We start from the raw sequence: 17,670 nt of genomic DNA, 5'->3' as shown, positions 1-17,670 counted from the left end.
CTTACCTCCCCACCCCCCACAGCTACCGCCCACCCCCGAGGACAATCACCCCCGGTCAACAGGCAGTCCACAGCCAACGAGCCTCCCCTCTAATCTCCCCCCAACTCTCAAACATCCCCCGCCCTATCCTCCTCCCGACCCTCTCCCCTTCCCTCCCATGTCCAATCTCCCACCCAGCCCTCTTCCCACACCACCCCCTCCCTCTACCCCGATCCCTATCTCTCAACCCACTCTCCCTAACCACAACACGCTCGGCCCCACTGCAGATGCCCACAACACCCCCATTGATTCCATAACCAAACGGCTCTCAGCCTTGGAAAAACAGGTCGACTCCATCACCCAAGGCCTTATAGAAACCCTCCTCAACCTCGGTTTTGCCTGTATTCCCCCTAAACCCCCCCCTTCCCGAACACCCCTCCTCGCCAACCCCAACATCACCCAGGGTCCCATAGTACCCCTCAGTGCTCAATGTAATCCCCTCAAACCTTCCAATACCCCTCCCCGAACGCCCCTCCTCGCCAATGCCATCATCACCCAGGGACCCACAGAAGCCCTCAACACTCACCCGCTTGATCCCTATCCCAAGGTCCTGGCTTCCAGTCCCAAAAAAATGAACTCCCCAGAACCTCACGGTCCAAGCCCCTGACGACTAACCCAACTCACACCCTAGCAGGCTCAAAACACCTGACCACCAGACCACTCAGATCAGAAGCCCCATGTCAGACAGTGAAGCAACATTACTAGCCACGACCTACGACTCTCCCATCTCAGTCTCACCTAAATCTAAAATCCAAGTAATCACTGGTTACCGGAAAGATCAACCCACCCTCAAACGACAAAGATTACCAGTCCTCACCGCCAAGACAAAACCACCAGCACTCAGGAGAGAATCACCAACTGCCTCCTAATGAACTGCAGATCGGCCTCATTACTTGCACCGGACATAGCTGAAGCCATCCTCACACACGACATAGATGTTGCGTTCCTCACTGAGACCTGGCTTAATAAGTCATCTCCCCCCTGCCTAGACATGCTGGTTCCACCGGGATTCTCCCTCATCTCCAAAGACAGGATAGAACAACGAGGAGGTGGAGTTGCTATCATCCACAAGGACAGCTGGAACATCACAGAAACCTCCCCCTTTGAATACAACTCATTTGAATGCCTATCCGCTTCCATCAAAACCAAAGACAATGACTCTCTACTCTGCCATCTTCTTTATCACCCCCCGGGCAGAAACAATGAGTTTGGAGACCAACTATCCAACCTGATCGCTCAAGACGCTCTCGACGATTCCAAAAACATAATTCTTGGTGACCTGAATCTCCGATGGAATGAATCCCATAACCCTCTAATTAGATCACTATCCAACCTCCTCACTGATAACAACCTCACTCAACATTGCACCGAGGAGACACATTACAAAGGAGCCACATTGGACGCCATCATTGCACAAAAGAATTCAATCACGATCAACCACATACTCCCTGTTGACTGGTCAGATCACCATATGATCCTATTTCACATTAACCACCCCATCATCCCGCTTAAACCTCCCCAAGACCCACCCAAAGGGTCAAGAAACCTCTCCCAAGTCCCCCTAGACATTCTAGAAGGGCAGCTAAGTTCACTTCTTCTAGACAACTCCCCACACCTTTCGACCAACGAACTCATTGACCACTACAACTCTGAGCTAGTCTCCATTCTCGATAATCTAGCTCCTCCAAAGCTCAAAAGAAGCCGCGCCACCCCATCTAGAACGTGGTTCAATGCGGACCTCAACGCAGAAAGAAGAACACTGAGAGCCAAAGAAAGAAAGTGGAGAAACAACCCAACAGCCATCCTTAGCCTACAACTAAAAACAGCCCGCAAGAAGTATAACAACGATATCAAAAACAAGAAATCCAGCTTCTTCCGAGAGGCACTAGCCAACTCCAAAAACAGACTAAGGAGCTCTTCAACATAATCAGACATCAAACATCCAAGCCTCTGCCCCCACCCTTGAAAGCGTCCAAAGAACTCTGCGACAACTTCGCCAGCTTCTTCAACGACAAGGTCCTAAAAATTGAACTATCTCTAGACATCAGTAACGAGGCCATCCCTCGGACCCTCCTCTCTGGCCCCTCCCCCCGCGTGGCTAAGCTTTCACCACGTGCAGGAAACCGAGATAATCTCGCTGATCTCGACCTCCAAACCATCAGCTCACATCTCAGACCCCATTCCTCCCTCACTAGTCAAAAAAATGAAGCTCACTTTAGCTCCCATCTGGGGCAAAATCATAAACAGCTCCCTACAAAGTGGAGTGGTCCTTGACTGTCTAAAAATGGGACAAGTCACTCCTTTTCTGAAAAAACCCGGTCTTGACTCTGCAGACTTGAACAATTTCAGACCGATATCTAACCTCCCTCTACTCGCCAAAACACTGGAACGCTCTGTTCTCCTGCAACTGACTCATCATCTAGATAACATCAATCTCCTCGATCCCCTTCAATCCGGCTTCAGACAAGGCCGCAGCACAGAAACCGCGATGCTGAACATCATAGATGACATTCACGGTTCTCTTGACGCCGACAAGTGCTGCCTTCTCATACTCCTTGATCTATCCGCAGCTTTCGACACGGTAGACCACAAGCTCCTCATCAAAACTCTGCAAGCAAGAGCTGGCCTCGGCGAAGTTGTTCTTGATTGGTTTTCTTCCTTTCTCCACAACCGTTCGCAAATAATAAAACTGAAGAACTTCACCTCCGAAATGCAGCAAGTCAACAAGGGTGTCCCCCAAGGATCAGTACTTTCACCTCAGCTCTTCAACATCTATATGGAACCGCTCGCCAAACTACTCAGGAATGCCAATATCCTCTTCCACCTCTACACGGATGACATGCAGATCTACCTGGAAACCTCCTCACTTAATGACATCCTCAGACTAAATGCTGTCTTAAAAGATGTTCAAGACTGGCTGACAAAAAACCATCTGAAACTCAATCCCGACAAGACCGAAACTCTTCTCATCTCAAACAAAGAAGACAATCCTCAAATCACGGAATGGCTGAAGTCGATCGATGCTCTTAAAGGTTCTCTCACGCCAACTGATTCCGTCAAATCTCTGGGTTTCACCCTTGACCCCAAATTAACCTTGACAAATCACATTAAGAACTCGCCAAAAAGTGCTTTCTTCAACCTCAGACTGCTGAACAAAATAAAACCTTTCATTCCAAACAAAGACCTTAAACTAGCCACCCAATCTCTAGTTCTATCTAGACTGGACTATGGGAACTCAATCCTTACAGGTATACCCAAATCACACTTGGCTCCATTAAAAACAACACTACATGCGGCAGCAAGAATGATCACAGGATGCAAAAAATTCGACCACATCTCCCCAGCACTCAAAGAACTTGAATGGCTCCCGGTGGAAATGCGTAGCTCCTTCAGAACGGCCTGCCTAACACACAAGGCCCTCCACACCGGTAAACCAGAATACTTGGCAAACAAACGCACAAAAGCAGGCCAAAGCAGATATTTGAGAAGCTCCAACTCCCTGTTGCTCATCCCACCAAAAACCAGAAAGAAGAAAACTGCGGACTGCTCCTTCACTGGAAATGCCCCCCAAAATATGGAACTCTATCCCCCCTCATATCAGAACTCTACCTTCCTATCCGGACTTCAAGATCCAACTCAAATCCTTGTTCCTCACCCGTTCCCTAGGTCCTAGATAACTAGGATCTCCCTCTGAACTATGTGTTATCTCTGTATCCTTCTACCGAAAGTTCTACTGTTACGATCTTCTTCTCCCGAAATATTGTTTTTGAGAACTGCCTTTATTTGTTACGTATCTTTTTGCTCACCATGCCTTTCCTTTTACTGTAAAGCGCTCTGCTACCTTCGGGTCTTGTTAGCGCTATAGAAAACTTCTAAATAAATAAAAATTACTGCCCTTGGGGGATTTGTCCAGTTTAGGATTTAGTACTAAGTTAAAATCTCCCATCCAAATTATTGGGTCGTGGGTTGTTAATAAGTGGTTCTGGATTTTATACAGGTATGAGGGGTCGTCCTGATTGGGGCCATAATAACCCACCAAGTTGTATGGTCTGCCTTCTAAACTTACTTTAACATAAAGCCACCTACCGCTAAGATCTTCTTCATGGTCTATAATCTGCGCTCTAACTTGCCTTTTAAAAATGATAAGGATACCCCGAATATTAGCATTGTGGTTAGTACATATAAAGTTGTCAACCCATCTAACCCTCCTCAACATATCCTTCACTTCTTGCTGAAGAAGATGTGTTTCCTGGATGACAATGACCTGCCCTGGGGAGTCCCTCAAATACTGTAGAATTCTATGTCTCCTCCCCCTTACCCGCAGGCCATTGACATTCCAGGACAAAATTTTTATCCTAGACATCTAATGTCGTTCCCCCTCCACCAACTCATCAGATCGATAAAGTGTATACTACTCCCAAAGTGGATTAAATGAGACTGAGTTGCGTATAGTGTGGATTGTACATTTAGAACGTTGTCTGACAAATGAGGATTTTTTGCAATTTTACCCCCCCCCCCCCCCCCCCCCCCCCCCCACCTCTCCCAGGAAAACCCTCCCTTACTTGATCTGGCCAATGATGCCAGATTTGTCCCTCTGGGGAGCCCCCCCGCCCGGCCCTGTTACGTATTGCTTATGTAAGCGGTATGATCCGACAGAACCAAGGTTATTGCTTTTGGAGGAGTCTTCATAGGAAAAGTACAAAGGTGGTAGAAATAGAAGTAAATACACCTTAGAGAGTTCTTCCCTTTCTTAAAGCATTACCTTGAGTCCCACCTCCCCCACCTATTCCCGACCCGGATCATTGTTTTGTTTTTTTATTTTTTTTTATTTTTACCTTTTGCCCCCCTTTATTTTTTTTATTTTTTTTCCTGATCTTCTCTATCCCTCTTAAAAAAAATTCCCTTTATTTCTCTGCTATATTTCCCTTTTTTTTTTTTTTTTTTTGAAACACCCTCCCGTGATTTTTTTTTTTTTGATTATGCTCCTACTATGCAAACTGTTGAATAGAGTTATCAAATGGAGTTGTCTAAATTGAGTTCATTAATCTGAAACGATGATACTGTCATCGAAACGGGCACGCAGCAACTATAAGGTACTATAGAGTACTAATAAACTGAGGGGCTAGGAAGGGGGAAAAAGTTATAGGGAGCTTAATCCCTTAATCCCATGATCTCTTAATCTCTTAGTCTATTAGTCACTATCGGGCTCCCTGCTCATGATTTCTTATAGAGGCTAGGAGTTCGTCTGCCTCCAGAGGGGAACGGATGTTGTGCATTTTATTATTGTACATAACCCTCAGGAAGGCGGGAAACCTCATCTGAACAGTGGCCCCCAGACCCCTGAAATTCTCCATTCTCTGGCCCAACTCCCACTGTCTGTCGAGGGTTGTCTTAGACAGATCAGACCTAACCACAAATGAGAAGTCTGGGGCTTTTAAGGATGTAGCTTTAAGTGCCAAGTTTAATATTTTCTCCTTAGTGGAGTAGGTTAGGAAATTCACTAGAATCTTTCTGGGTTTTGATCTCCCCGAGTTTAGGCGAAACGGGTCTCTGTGGGCTCGCTGAATATCCCTCTCTAACTCCTCAACAGATTCCTCCAAATTCAGGGACTCTTTGAGCAACGAGGCAATGAATTTTTTCATTTCTCCCCCCTCTTTTCCTTCCGGGACCTTCAGGAGTCTAATATTGTTTCTCCGTGAATAGTTTTCCAAAGACTCCACTCTTTCCTTTGTTATGTCTCCGTCGCGTCTTAGACATAGTATCTTTTCCTCTGCGTATTCCAATTTCGTTTTAATTCGCCAACAGTACTTTCTAGAGTATCTGTCCTTTCAGAATGCAGGTCTACTCTCTTGTCAAGGGCGTCGAACGCTGCTTTGATCTCGTGCTGGTTATGTTTAGATTCAGCAAATCCAATCTTGATCTCATGTAGGAGTATCTCCAGAGATACCCCTTCCCGAGTTTCACAATCTGAGGGTACCGGCTCACCGTTACTCCCGCTGGCAAGTAAATTTAGAGACCCTAGCTCCTCTGAGATATTGTCCGCAGATTCCGAGACCGAGATCGCCAGGATCGGGGACGCGGTCCCTTGGGGGTTATCTAGACCACTCATCCCTTTATCTTGAGGGGTATTCTCCCCCGCTCTACACGTGACTTCTAGGACCTGCGGCAGTACCTTGAAGAATGTCCTAAGCGAGGGGGTAAGTCGCACAGCGTTATTGTAGTTATTTCTGGGTTTTTTTTGGCCCTAAGCTTAAGGTCGGAAACCCGGGGGACAATGGCAGTGTGTTTGCTGGTAAAAACAAAGATGGACCGCCCTGGAGTACCCTCCTTAGTAATAGCTTCTACTTCTACTTCGTTCCCTGCGCAAAGACCTGGCTCGTGATCAATAGGAGTGTCTATAACGGTGTCTGAAGTGTCTACAGTGTCTACTACCCTCAGTTCGCCGAGCCCGCCCTCAATGATACCTTTGGTATCCCCACCCCCGGTCACCTTACTTGAAAGATGGTCAGGGTCACAATCACAGCTGGTGTACACTGCCCGTTCTGCTCCTTCCGTTGCAGTCCTCACCTCAGGTTTAGGTCTAGGGCGACGTGTCCGTGACTTTGGTTTATCTACACGGGGAGGCTCGACCCCCGGTCGCGTTAATTTTAGAGGATCGAGGCAACCTCCCTTCAATGCAGCTGAGCCCTTCTGGACTAAGTGAAAGCTGCCGCTGCCTCCGAGTTTTCCGCGAGCCGCCGCCCTGCGGCTCCGTCGCAGCTCCACGGCTGCCTCGGCCCACCGCGGAAGAGAGGTGGGAGGTAGGACCTCGAAGCCACACATCCGCCGAGCAGTTCGCTCCACACACCACAAACCAACCCGCCGACCCACCAAGCACAGGGCCAAGTTCGAAGTGTGTGCCGCCCTGGGTACCGCCGCACAGCACTGCAAGCCACGTCCAAGAGGGGCCAAGGGGCCAAAGAGCGCCGAAACGAGTCAAGCGGCGGGGGTGTGTGCCGCCTCGCAACACCGTGTGCAGCGCTCGATAGGGGCTCAGGTGGACGGGAAGAGGAGAAAGTCAAAACGCATATCGCAGAAGGTCAAAGCGGTAAAAGTGGTCCGATTCTGCCGAATTTCCGGTATGTTTCCGCTATGTTTTCGCCGGGGTACGGGAGCTCCGCTGGAGAGACGCGACCTGCCCTAGCCGGCGGCCGCCATGTTTTCCAAACCCCTTATAGACCACTGCCTAGTCTTAAAAAATTCTTGCAAAACCTTTTGCTTTTTTTGAATGTACATCCGTCCTTTAGTACATACAGGTTGTGGTGCTCATTCAGAAATCCAAGAAAATGTGAAAAATGTGAAGTGATCAGATAACAGTTAATATTTCACTTGGTTAGAGGAATGTGATATTATTGAGCTGCTGAAATGCACTAAACAACATTAGCACTGATTTAGCACACTGTAGTAAAATAACGACGTTATTGTTTATGTACTATGTAAGAACCAGATGTGCCGCACATAAAAAAAACTAAAACAATTAATTAAACAATGCAAGTTAAATCTGAACTCTTGATCCCGGGTGCATCATTCATTCATTGGAAACTAAACAGGGGTGATGGAAAGCTAATAGGAAATGTAGGGGGGCAAAAAGTAAGAAGTTACCGACTCCTTGTGGGCAGATCGTGTGATTCTTTGCACTTCAATTGCAAAACAACAGTTGATGGACAGAATGCAGAACAATGTCATGCATTCACCCCAGTACAGAGATCTGGGCCTAAATCCATCTTTTTTTGCACTCCACACCACCCCAGTTCAGACATGGCCATATGCAAATCAGCCTTGACCCTGTGCCTCATGGGAACAGTCCAGCCCGAACTGCCAAGCCATGTCTTTCCTGGACCGGAATCAAGCATCCTAGGACCGGATTCTGGTTATCAGCCGTCTTCAGTCAGGATAGCTTGACTCCAGCACTTCAATTACATGATCTGGAGCAGAGGAAGCTGAGAGGAAGCACTCCAGTGTAAGGTCAGTGCTTTTAAGTTCTGCGTCACCCAGCTCTCTTGCATGAGACCCAAATCTATAAAATCTTTTTAGCTTGTAAGGCAAGGCCATGTACTGTTTTACAAGACATATATTTCTGCTGTTTACAAGAAACTCCTGCATGCTCCTTGTAAGCTACGAGATAGCCATTCCTATTTATTTATAAATGTATTTATAAAGTTTTATATAGCGCGAACTTGAGTGTTACATATAAAGTTAATTTTATTCTAGCCTTAATTCAGTTGGTAAAGCACTTAATTATATGTTTCCAATATAATTCAGATGTGCATGTTCCTAATATAATTCAGATATGCAGCCCTAAAGGGTTGTATACTTACCTGAAGTAAATAGAAAAATAATTAACTATATTTATAATTCAAACATGTCACCTGAGCCGCACAACAAAAGCATAATTCAACCCTTGTTAACAATATACTATAATAATAAACCAAATATTTCTTCTTGCACTTCTTGCACTTCTTGCACTTCTTGCACTTAGTCTTGCACTTCTTGCACTTGCACATAGCCCAAAAAGTCCTAGAAAAAGGCAAACTGTTGCCTCCTGCTTAATAAGTTTACTATTCTGAACTAACAATAACAATACGATACAACATTCGAAGTGATTGCTTATACTGACAGTGTTTGAAAAGACTCCGGCCATCACTGTGAGCTTCCCGAATTTAATTGTGCGGATCCCGGTATCCGGAATGTCCACATCTAGCGGATATTCCTGCACCTAATCTGGGGATTTACAATTTATGTTTCCATGAATGGGGACTAACATGTAGAACCAGGACTGCCAGATCTAATTCTTCATACTGTCTCCCTCCCAAGGGAAATAACAGTCCCAAGTTGACCCTCATAATCACCTCCTTTGGACAGTTGGTAAACGGTGCAGCAGTATTTTCAGGGCTATGGTGCAGGTGGAAGGGGTGAGGACAGATTAGAGAGGGGAGAGTTGGGGTGGAAGCATTTATTGCTCTCCCAATTGTGCAGCAAGAGGGTCTGTTGTCTCTGAATCAAGGATCGCAGTGCCCTTTATTTCTGGACCTACTAACCCCAGGTCGGTAAATAAGAGCCTTCTCAAAATGGCATGGAATGTTATCCACATTGGGACACCACCCGGGCCACTTGTAACCCTCATTGTAATAAGACTCGCCCAAATAAAATATGTAAGAAGGTACTTTCTTGCCCTCTGCCACTTACACAAAATATTTTACTCCTTTTATATAATTACAAGAAGGTCTTACATATGAGGTCAAATTAACACACAGATACTCTAAAAATTGGATTTTTTTCTATGAAATATTGTTTGAGTATCAAATTATGCATTTCATTACTAATAATGTAGATAAATAAGTTTTGAACAGAATTTAACTTTATGCTTATGCTAACCTGAAAACCTCCTCCTTTAAAAAAGTTGAATGCCTTTTGTGCACGTGTTCAAGCTAAAGGCCATATCTAGATTTGATGAACAGGGTACTCTATCAAAACACAGTTATGTCCATTCTGCTGTGCTTAGAATATCATTAACTATAATGTACTTGTAAGGCGGCCGATGAGACATCTGCCACTTTCTTGTCTGAGTAACCTGTCTGCCGATACGCTAACTAGGGTCCTAAGAATTTATAATACCATATGATGAACATTAACTGCCCAGAATATGCACAAAATCACATGATTTGTAACTCTTTCCATGATCTACGAGTTCAACTACAACTTCTAAACCCAGTGGGAACCAGACTAACCTTACTATGGAGATTATACATTGACATATGAGCTCCACGATAATTGGGATACCAAGTCATATCTCACTGATGCACACTTCAGAGCAGACGAAGGATCTCAAATTAACTGACACAGAACTCTTGCATATCCCAGGTCCATATGCGTGCATCTCATCCAGCCCAGGTTTTTGCTTTGCATTCTGGGATTTATAGTTCTCTTGAGCCCATTATACGCCGAGGAATACAAGATAAAAAATGCAAAGTAAATTTAAAAAAAAACACCTGTCTGGATGACAGACTCATGCCTGGACATGGAAAACTCGTCCAGTGTTGCCCGGAGGAAGGTGTGAAAGCTTAGGTAGTGCACAGTGCTGCTGAGGCTGAAAAATGGACAGTTTGGCTATGCATAGCATTCCTTTGCTGCCAATAAGGAATACAGTGGACTTTTCTTCAATCCCTCCCATCCCTCCAGCGGATTTACCCTTGTAACCAAAAAGTAAAGTGTTGGCCTGTGAACCCTCTCTTGTCTGAAGCACACAATCAAGGAAACCCTTGGTGATTGGCAATGTCCCGTCTGTTCCCTAGCAACATCCTCACTCCTCTTGCATTATGCCTCTCACTCCCTACATTTGAAGATCATTTTACTCCATGTGGCTCTGCTCTTGTGCCTCACTCCTCTCTTACCTTGTGCCTCTCACATCCTTCTCATACTAGTGGCGCGTCGACTCGTTGTATTTTATTGTAGCTTTAATATAGCACTTTATACACCTGTTGTAGTGAGCCAAATCTAATTTTCGGATAGATAACACTCTCCAAACCGTGGTGGGAGTGTATGGTTGAGAAAGTGCTGTATTTGTTGAGCTTCTGTGGGAAAGGCGTTTAGTGTTAAACATGGATGACCTGACAGGGGCTCCTATCCTTTTCAGTGTGATGGAGTATGAGGTAGGTATGCAAGTAAAAATTCTTATTAGCTTGTTCGATGTACTCTGCAGTTCCCCTGTTAGTGTCATTGTTTCTATTACGCTCGAGCCCGGTGTCTGCCAGGATGGTCTGTTATAGGTACTCCAGTTGTGGGTAGCCAAGGAACTAAAACATATAAGCAGCTATTCAGTATCAAACTGCAGAGAGGTGCCTCAGCATGTGTGGAGTGCGCCAGGGCTGTATTCTGGCCCCCCTCCTTTTTACCATCTACATCAAGGGCCTGCGTCGACATCTGGAGGAGGTGGATGCGGACGTCCCGCGTATAGGAGATGCAAAGATTCCTGCCCTCCTATACGCGGATGACGCCGTCCTCATAGCCCGCACTGGCAATGGTCTGCAGCTTTTACTTGATGCCTTCGGGGCATTTATGGACAGGCTGGACCTAAAGGTGAATGCTAATAAATCTCACACCATGGTTGTCGGATTCCATAGGAACTGGGGTAAACATAACATTTTTAAATGCAAGGGCGAGGTGGTTACCAGGGTAGCTGTGTTCCCATACCTAGGGGTGCTCTTTGATGAGAGGGGCTCTTGGGGCCCTCATGTAAGGGCAAAGAGCCTATCCGTGGCTAGATCAACCACGGCACTCATGGGGTTCACATAAAGGTTGGGGGCCAAGCCTATGGAGGCCCTGCTCAAGGTCTATATTGCTAAATACATCTCAATCGTGATGTATGGGTCAGCCCTATGGGGATATGTACATTTAGAGACAATCCAGAGGGTAGAAAACAGGTTCTTGCGTTCCTTGCTGTCTGTGCCCCAGTCGACTCCGACCTTTTCGACTCATGCGGAGATGGGCTTGGACTATGTCACTGACAGGCTTAACCTGGCGCCGTTAACATTCTGGCTTAAGATCTGGCTTAACAAGGAACTAACCCGTAATCACGCGATTTTAGCAGATGTAATGTCCTTAGACCATTCCCACAAAGTGCCCTGGTTGGAGTATTTGAGAAAATCCTTTGAACATTTGGGACGCCCGGACCTCTTCCTGTCACCATCCTGTATCAGGAAGGTGGATGTAAATCTGGTCAAAAAACATTTCATGGAAAGGGCCAGATTAGCCAGGGAGGAAAGGGAAATGTTGAAACCCACTGTGCGATCCCATTATATGCTATTAGGTTCTACCTCACTCGAGCAATACCTTATGACTGTCACAAAGCCATTTCATAGGTTTTTATTGGTAAAGTTTAGATTTAATTTGATTCACTTTTATTTTGGCAATTATCCAACTTGGGTCAAACCAGATTTAGCCACCCCTTGCACTTGTGACCAGTTTTCAACCCAAGACACAATGCATTTTGTAATGTTTTGCGGGCTCTTCTCGGACATCAGAAAAAAATACCTTCGGCCTATCTTGAAGGAGGCTGGCTTTACGCAAGTGAGGCCGGCATTGGTTTTCCTCCAGTCTTTGAGCAGCGTCCGCATCACATTTTGTGTGGCTAATTTCTTAGTGGCGGCATCCAGGATCAAATTGCATAACGCCCAACGGTCTGTGACATAATGAATTTTTAATCATGTTATTTATGCGTTTTTATCCCTTTGACCTATTGTATTGCACATGCTGAAAATGAAAATGTATGAAATAATTTTATACGTGTACAAAAATGTTTTTATGCCTTTTATGATTTTTATAAATTGAATAAAGTGTATTTGACTGAGTGCATACACACCAAAACTGGGTATTTAGACAAGGACCAGTGATCCATGTGCCAATATGATCAAAGCAGAGATGCGGTCAAATGAGTAAAATGACACCAAATGGGCAAGAATCAGAGGTGGGGACATGCACAGAAGCCATGCAACAGGGACACTGCCTACTGCTATAAAAAATACACAGAATGGGCGAGGAAAGAAGTGGTAGAGCATTCAGTGTTGGCAACCCAAGTAGAAGCTACACCTTCTTGAAAGTTCCAGATTCGACCTACTCCTGCTAGGCTGAGGGATGCCAGACTGTGCGTGGGTGATCATGCCCCAAGCCTCTCTTGTTATGTCAGAGGCCGCCAAGCGTCTGCGTCTATCTAATGATCCCTAGTTACTTCATGGCTCAGATCCTGGTGGAGTGGCACCCTGCTCATACAAAGGTGAGAGATTAGGTACTAGTTACTTTACTGCACTGATAGTACAAGAGTGAATTGGCCCACCCTGTGTTACCCTTCTGTTCTCACCCCTCCATACAAGGTCAGATTGCAGAAACCCTTGCTCTTTCTAATTTACTTTAGAAGGCTTTCTCCTGCCCTTCTAGAATTTACTCCCAGACAACTTACACTTTCGTTATTAGTAGGGAAAATGTCATGGTACAGAGGAGACAGTGTAGAGAAAGGAGACTCCCATTGTTTCAGCTAGTGCAGTTACATGGCTTTGAAACTATTTTGTATGTTGTTCAATCTGATCCCAATTCTTCTCTGTTTTATATCTCATAGCTCCCATGCCCTTCCCTCTGCCTCTAACCTGCAGTCTCCCATTATTTTAGGAGGAGGCCAAGCAGCTTCGCAAGCGAAACATACAGGCCTTGAAGAACATCCTGGACAGCATGAGCAACGTCAGCTTCCAGACCACATGGTCCGAGGCCCAGCAGTACTTGATGGACAACCCAAGCTTTGCCGAAGACGGGGACTTGCAGAGTGAGTCGTGCGCAGCACTCACTCATTCATTCTATAACATTGCTTTTCCCTTTGTTTCCCTTTCGGATCGGATATTGGCACAGTCATACAAAAATGTAAAACGTGATGTATGGATCATTGAAATATGTATCCTCATATTATACTTATGGTTGTATTATAGTCAATTGTTTTTGCTCATTGCACCACTACAGAGAAGGACCACCCATATTCAAAACAGTCTTGGCTTGTTCTAAAAGATAAAGCCCAACCTGAGCTGTGTGACTGGTGATTATATCTTTGGTTGATATATAATTTACCTTGTTGTGAAAAAAATGTGCCACTATTAAACTTTTCTGAAAAGTAGGACCAAGGGAGTGGTTGTGATTGGAATATACCAATATTCGACATCAGGAGGGAACTGGAATGTTTAGAAAAACTGATTTAGGAGATAACCTGTGTGACTGAGTATATTATAGTTTGTTGACATCTAACATACCTTGTTGTATTCAAGAGGACCCTGGGATGGAAGGTCTGTTTGGTCAGCACGAAACAGTGTGACGATTACATTCATAGAAATACATGGTGTGCCACAGGAACTGTTGATTTGTGACATTTTAATAACGGCCACTCTGCATTACTGTCCCCTTTGATTCTGGCAGCATCCTGATATCCAATATTGGTATGTTCTAATCAAACACTAATCTCTCTGGTTTGCTCAGTATCTGAGTACCAGAGATGTAATAGTGATATAGTAGATCACAGCAAAACTCGTTAATGTTATGGTACTAGAAAGGGATGTAGGACTTCGTGAGCGGTAACAGTGGTAATGTTCAGAACTCAATTCACTCCTCCCGCCTGAGATTCAGTAGTGGTACATTCCAACTGATCACTCTCTGCTCTATCCAGTTGAATATATCATTCCACTCTTGCACTGCCTTATTCCAGCTCCCTCTAAATGTAAATGTAAATGTCCAGAATTTGTAAAGCGCAAACAATTACCCGAAGGTGTCAAGGCGCTGGAGCCGTCAGGAAGATTAAGCGAGCTATTGCCCAGAGTCACATGGTGCTGGGCAGTTCTGCCGCCGGTGCCAGGGATTGAACCATGAGCCCCTGGGTTCCGGAATCAGTCGCCCTGGCCGCTGCGCCATACCTCTTACCTAAGAGTCCACACTAGCAAATGTCATTCACACCCACTCACTTTTAAGTGTTAGATCCCAATAATGAAAATGTGTATCCATGTCCCGACTCCAGACCGGATGCTGGAAGTTCACCAAAACATGTTTCATGTCTGTTTCCTTCCTGCTCCAGATATGGATAAGGAGGATGCCTTGATCTGCTTTGAGGAGCACATTCGAGCTCTAGAGAAAGAAGAGGAGGAGGATAAAGAAAAAACAAGGCTGCGAGAAAGGCGTCAGCAGCGCAAGAACAGGGAATCCTTCCAGGTGACCACTTACTCTTTCTGCTCCCAGTGCATGCAGTCCAGTCTATTGAAACCCCACACCTGCCAACTGAAAGCAACCTCTCTAATCCCCATACAGGAAAGTCCTTCCATTCTACAACCCCATTAGATGTCACTGCCAAGTACAGGCAATCACTCCTATGCCACTGATCTTAGCACAGGCACTCTCGCCCATCCAGCCACCCAAGCAGACAATCTCTCCCATCCTACTGCCCTTTTTACATCTCACTGTCCAAGCACAGGCAATCGCTGCAATCACATTGTCCCAGTACAGACTAGCTCTCCCATCATGTTGCACGAGTACTGCCTATCCATTCTATTATCTCCAGCACAGTCAATCTCTCCCATCACACAGCCCCAGTACAGGCATTCTCTCCCACCCTCCAACTGATCACAACATAGGGACACTCTCTCGTCCAGATTTCTCCAAGTACAGGTAATCACTCCCATCCCATTGCCTCAGTACATGCAGTTTCTTTCACCCCCTGTCCACAGAATATGCAAATCTCTTCCATTCAGCTGCCCCAGTACACACCACTGTCCAGGGACAGTCAGCCACTCCTCTCCCACAGGTCATAGACAAGCTCTGTCACTGCCCCAGTACAGGTTACTTCTTCAATCACACTGTCCTTCGTATGTGCCACCTCTTACATTCGACTGTCCACAACACATGGCACAATGCCCTAGTGAAGACAATCTCTACCATACTACTTTACCAGTGCAAACAATATCCCTCATTTACCAACTGCCAGGACAAGCAATCTCTCTCAACCCCACTCCTCCAAGTGCAAGCAATCTTCATCATACCAGTATACTCAATACAGGCAAACACTTCCATCCCTGTCCCCAGTACAGGCAATCTCTCCCATCACAGAAGTTTGAGGGACTAGGAGTGATCAAGGTCCAGCAAACACACTCCCCTGTATAGTTATCAGAAATCAAAGTATGCTGATCCTATCCAGAGCCAGGGGAACACTATTTGTGCGTGTGGGAATATAAGCCCTCACCCACAACAACAGGTGGCATGCTTCATCATCGGGCAACTTCTTGCTAGGTTGGCACTGCAGTGCCCAATGGCCCCCTACAAGACGCTGTTTGAAGTAGTTCTTTTTCTCAGTTTGCCACAATTTATGCAATCCATTAACTTGGACCCCCCAAATAAAATAATTTTCAGTGGGGCACTATAGTTAATTTTAATTCACTTCCACTTCAATCTACACTTTTCACATTTAGCTCTCTACCAATAATAGTGCATAATTTGCAGCAAAGTGAGAAAAATAACTCTGCCAAAGAGACCCTTTTAGGGGCTCGTTGAACATTGCAGCGCTGGCTCAATGTGGAGTTGCCCGATGTTGAAGCACGCCACCTCTTGAGGTGGTGAGGGCTTTTGCTCCAATTAATTATATTCTCATGTGCTCAAATAGTGTTCCCCTGGCTCTGGACAGGAACAGCATAGTATGTTATTTTAATCTCCCACCATGCTGCCTCATTACAGTTAAACTCTCTCCTCCCACTATTCCCAGTACAGGTGCTCTCTCATATCCCACAAATGTTTACAAAATCTTCTAATCCCCAGTTTAAAGCATACTTGTGAGGATGTACTTGTGATTTCTTAGGTATCAATACAGTTAAGGTCCCCATGTGTGACTGAGGCCTGAGCAATCATTGGCTCCCTCTAACCTTCACCTCTTCTCCTAGCACTTTCTGGACGAGCTTCACGAGACAGGACAGTTACACTCTATGTCGACCTGGATGGAGCTGTACCCTTCTGTGAGCGCAGATATACGTTTCTCAAACATGCTTGGACAGACTGGTAAGAAGTACTACATGTTGCTCTGTCACACACGATCTGTGCAGGGCACTGTTAGATGATCACAAGTGCCAATGCTTCTTGTCTCTCATGGAGCTCAGTCACGTCTACCATGAAACAGAGTGATATAGGGCCAAAACCATTAATCTCAAGACAATTTTGTTTTGCAGAATGTGAAATGTGACATGAGAACATTTTTGTGCTATGATGAATGTACTGATCTGTAACACCACTCAAGTGACATTTGGTTGGAGTTGCGCAATCTCTGCTCTATTAATATTAATCAGGCAGGATTGCATTTGCGAATCCTCCGAATGCCTGCAAATGAAGGAATGGAGGCCTATGATGGACAGCAGACATCCGCCCCTTACTTGGCGTTCACACAATGTGAACATGGCAGTCTCTGATCCTAAAGGGACACCCTCTGCAGTGTTTAACAAAATATTGTCAGCATGCCAAACGCTGGCAAAACGCTGGCATGTTAGATTGTATTGTAATTGCATGTTTGTGACATGCTCCGGCCATCTAGTGTTGGGCTTGGACGTGTGCAACTTGTTTTTCTTCGATGAAGAATTTCAAATCACAAGGTATAGTGACTCCACCAATGACTGGTAATGTGCATAGGCATCAGCTCTATTGTTTTCTTTCCGCCGTCTGTTTTGGACATGTTACTGATTGAGCTCTAGGTCGATGCCAGACTTCTTAGGGGTATTCTCTCCCTTTGGAATGGAAACTCTTCTTCAGCAGTGGGTTTCCCTTCACTACGACGTTAGCCAGGCTTGGCCACCGGGTTTGCACTCAATGCCCTTCTCCGGGGCCCTGCCCTGCATGGAGCTTTTTGCATCGTCATCCACTTTATTCTTTTCCACTCCAACGATGGCTACTCAGTGATGGAAATGGCTCCTTTTCAATATAGCCTCATTCCAAGTACCCTTCGACTGACCACCACTAGGTTTGCAATCTCTGCCTTTTGCTGGAACACAACAAGGCCACTTGTTCTGGCTACCTCGCCTACCGCTCCAAGAACACCTTACG

General features: G+C 45.6%; 1 protein-coding gene across 1 annotated transcript in view; it reads left to right on the top strand.

Annotated features, from left to right (window-relative positions):
* The window catches only part of PRPF40B (pre-mRNA processing factor 40B), a 289,560-nt gene that overhangs the window by 172,047 nt on the left and 99,843 nt on the right, over positions 1 to 17,670 (top strand). Inside the window, exons 17-19 of the mRNA XM_078685984.1 lie at positions 13,237 to 13,387; positions 14,675 to 14,808; positions 16,524 to 16,638. Coding sequence (XP_078542110.1) covers positions 13,237 to 13,387; positions 14,675 to 14,808; positions 16,524 to 16,638 — 400 coding nt within the window. The remainder of the gene's footprint in view (positions 1 to 13,236; positions 13,388 to 14,674; positions 14,809 to 16,523; positions 16,639 to 17,670) is intronic.

The sequence above is a fragment of the Lissotriton helveticus genome, chromosome 1_1 (assembly GCF_964261635.1).
Source record: "Lissotriton helveticus chromosome 1_1, aLisHel1.1, whole genome shotgun sequence".
Lineage (NCBI taxonomy): Eukaryota > Metazoa > Chordata > Amphibia > Caudata > Salamandridae > Lissotriton > Lissotriton helveticus.
The sequence above is the reverse complement of the archived record's forward strand: the minus strand, read 5'-3'. Positions and strand labels throughout refer to the sequence as shown.